We start from the raw sequence: 4027 nt of genomic DNA, 5'->3' as shown, positions 1-4027 counted from the left end.
TGTACTTCTATTATGTGCTGCTGCTATGTGCTGCTGCTGCTGCTGCTGCTGCTGCTGCTGCTGCTGCTGCTGCTACTGCTGCTGCAGAACAGAGGAAGATTTATTGCTGGGGCTTTCAGTAGGGCGTGTAGTGCCGTTCAGAGCGCTGAGAGGCAGCGGCGGCTTAGACGGCACTGAGCTTACGCCTGGGGCTTCCTTATCTCGCATGCAAGTATTAGCGATGTTTTTAGATGATGTTTCAAGTGTAATAAGAAGGGCATGGATATCTTTCTGCCTTCCTCAGATAAGAAAAGCTTTAGAAGAAGAAGAAGCAATTAAAGCTGCTGCTGCTGATGAAAGAGAAGGAGAAAGACTTGCATCAGAGTTAAAGGCACGAACTTTTATACGGCTTAAACAAACAATTAAAACACTTGTAGGTCAGGTTATAGAGCAGTATAAGCCTCTGCATGGAAAGACATTCTTCAAGTACTTTACATCTCATGTCTTTGCTGCTGTTGAGTTCTCGTTAACTTACTGCTTAAGGCTGCTTCCTAGACCTGCAACTGCTATAGGTGAGCTTGCCTTCCTTGCTCAAGAAGATGCACGCTTTGAAGCTCAAAACTTCACAGATATGGAGCCTCAGATACTTACACCAGACGGAACTCTTATTTCTGCAGCTCCTCTTGCTCTCCTGCAGCAGCAGCAGCAGCAGCAACAACAACAGCAACAGCAGCAGCAGCAGCAGCAGGGGTTTCCGCAACACCACGAACATCTGCAACGCATCTTACAGAACACACAGGAGCAGCCATAAATACGCAAAAATAGTAGAGGGTAAATGCAGCTTTCAAATGGCAGCAGCAGCAACAACAGCAGCAACTGCAACAGCAGCAGCAGCAATAGCAGCAGCTGGAGCCTTGCTGGACTATAGATGGTGCGGCTGGCTGCCCGCATGCAATTAATTTTTTATTCGACGGAGGGGCTGTAATATGCTGCAGCAGAAACAGCAACAGCAGCAGCCTCAGCCTATTATCAACAACAGCAGCAGCTGCAGCAGCAGCAGCAGCAGCGGCAGCGGCAGCGGCTCGAGGAGCAGCAGGTCTAAGTTTCTGCAGCAGCAGCAACATGTGCTGCTGACAGCAGCCTTATTGATGATATTTATATTTCGTTTATTGCAATTGTGCTCGCCAAAAGGCGGTGAAAGTTTTTGTTTTTGTTTGTGCAAATCCTTCTTCAAGGACAGCCAGCAAAACTTTTATTGTTTTTCTTCTGTCGCTGTTTCAAGCGAAAATTGTTCAAATATAACAACAAATAGTACTCCAAACTTTCTACTATTAAATATAATTATTATTATTATTAATTAATCGATTAATTAATTAATTAATAGTAATAATTGCATGGTGCGGCTTTCTACCTGCCGCTGCCTTCAGGTGTACGTACACCGCAAACGCTATTATTATTCTTCAGCTTCTCTTTCTATGCAGCGAGGCTTGTATATAAAATATATGTATAGAGATAATACATTATGCATATAATACATATATATTTATATATTTGTAGGTATACAAATGTATAATATATATATATAATATATATATATATATGTACAGCGTACAACACCATGGCTTTCTGCAAGCAGCGAGCGTAATAAAAAGACGAGAGAGAATTTGAATAGGCTCAAAGTAGAAGAGGAAAATGTTCAGGCGTCTTGGCGTCAAACTGTCTCTGCAGTAGCCCTCCACACGTAAAGGCAATCAGAAACAACTTCTATAAAACACAGACATATATATATATATATATATTTATACATATAGATGTATATATGCACATATATATATATATATGGATATAGATATATACGTATATTTATGTTACAAGAGGTGGATCCCCTATATATATTTATATATATATATAAATATATATATATATATTGTCTATATTTCTTTGTAGCGACTCCTTATTCTTCTCTACGCCTTAATGTTGCATTTGCTGCTGCTTCTGCTGCTGCTGCTGCTGCCGCTGGCATCATTGATACGGCTGAGGAGACGAAGGGCGGCGCATTGCTGCTGCCTGCAGCAGCAGCAATATTTAAAATGCACTAAATTCTGTTTAAGGTCTTCATCAGCATAATAAATAATAATAAAATAAACAAATTCATCCTTTCTTTCTCTGTACATCTACCGAAATAACTTGCTGCTGTTTTCGGCTTTTGTTTGCCTTCCAAATTCATTCAATATTCCTTTGCTTTATTTATTAGATAAAGCAGCAGCAGTATCGTAGTAAAGGGTTCAGTGGGTATGTCCTTTATGCTGGTAGCTAAGGTTACTGCTGCTGCTGCTGCTGCTGCGGCGGCGGCGGCGGCGGCGGCTGAGCCTGGAAATATCCCTTATGCTGTAAGCTAAGGCTACTACTGCAGCAGCAGCTGCTGCTGCAACGCATGCAGACGCAAACAGGAGTAAAAAACCTCTTGATGCGTGCATTGTGCGAACACTAGACAGAATATATAAATATATATAAATATGTATAAGTATATATATATATATATTTTATATGTATGCTTTTCATGCATGTGTATGAATGTGTGAAGAAAGTGTACAAATATTATATATATTCGCATATGGATATATATATATATACATATACATACATATATATATGTATATATATATATATACATATATATACATATACATATATATTGTATATATTGTATATATTGTATATGTACATAAATATAAGATTAACTTGATAAAGTACAAGATGCAGCGTACACAGCTAATTCCTTCATTCTAAAGTTGCATATACTCATACTACTGCTACTCCAACAACTAATAATAATAATAAATAATAATAATTAACAATAATAATAATAAATAATAATAAATAATATTAATGTTTCTTTTACTTTATGTTTTTGCAGGGGCGTAAGAAAAGGTTAGACAGAGAGGAGAGGCCCCAGCAGCCGTTGGTAAGGCAAACCGTGTTAAGTTAGCGTTGTTTTATTTAGAGTAGAGGAGAGAGTTTTTAGATATATTTTATGATATTTTTGTGATTATAATGTCAAAAAATAGAAAGAATAATAATTATTTAAATGTTTAATGCTTAATTCATTCGATGCAATTCCGTTAACTGGTTGACGCATGCAGTGAAGTTGGCTGCGCAGCGGTCTGCGTGGTCAGTTGGAGTATTATTTTGTTCTTTTGATAGATATAAATTGAATAAAGAGATTAATAAAAGTAAAATAAAGAAACAGGAGTTGTCTATACACCTCAAGAGCCCCTTGAAAGGGTATATAATGAGGGTTTTCTTGCGGAGCGGCACCGGCAGCGCCGCCTCTGCGGCAGGCGGATTTTTTCGCCTAACTTCACCTCGTTTTTTCTTTTCTCCTGCACCTCTTCAATCATTTAGTCCAGATAATCCTCAATTTCATCCAGAAGGAGCAGACTGTGGAGCAAAGAAGCCTTGGAAGGGAATGGATATGCGCAAGATAAGCTCTCATAAGTTTGTTAGCCATAAGGTTTCACGAGTGCCTATGACTTCAGGTAGGGTAAACTAAAGAGAAATAAGAAGAATAAAAGGGGTAAAAATATTTAAAAGATAAATATAAATGTATATTTCTTCTTTTTTCTCTGCTTTCCTGCGTTTTTCCTTGTCTTTATTGCTCTATTCATTCATGTTTGTTTGTATGATTTTCTTAGGATATCAATATTTGAATTTCACAACACCTTCGATATACGCCCCAACTCATGGAGATATTTCTGTCTTTTTTGACACAGAAAATTGCTATAAAGAATATACTTTTCGGCAGTTATTGCAGGCTGCATGGCCTCAATTTCGTTTTCTTTTAATGGCAGTCTGCTCTGTTGCTGCTCCCGCACTGCCTATTCTTTTGTTTATTTTTTATATGAATCGATTTGAACCCATGGAGCAAATCATCGATAGAGAAGATTACTGGAAAAACTTCAAGTCCGATCCTTACACGCAGCACTTATATATATATATATATATATATACATATATATATATATATATATATATATATATATATATA

The 4027-nt window shown here is 37.6% G+C and overlaps 1 protein-coding gene across 1 annotated transcript; it reads left to right on the top strand.

Annotated features, from left to right (window-relative positions):
* Positions 1-220: 220 nt before the first annotated feature.
* On the top strand, positions 221-790 carry EAH_00008030 (hypothetical protein, conserved; the record flags this gene model as incomplete). Its single annotated transcript, XM_013395704.1, has 1 exon — positions 221-790. The coding sequence occupies one exon, from the start codon at positions 221-223 to the stop codon at positions 788-790; it is 570 nt and encodes a 189-aa protein (XP_013251158.1).
* Between the last annotated feature and the right edge of the window lie 3237 nt (positions 791-4027).

Source organism: Eimeria acervulina, genomic scaffold (assembly GCF_000499425.1).
Source record: "Eimeria acervulina Houghton genomic scaffold, Eah_scaff38, whole genome shotgun sequence".
Classification (NCBI taxonomy): Eukaryota; Apicomplexa; class Conoidasida; order Eucoccidiorida; family Eimeriidae; genus Eimeria; species Eimeria acervulina.
This window is presented reverse-complemented; position numbering and strand designations above follow the sequence as displayed.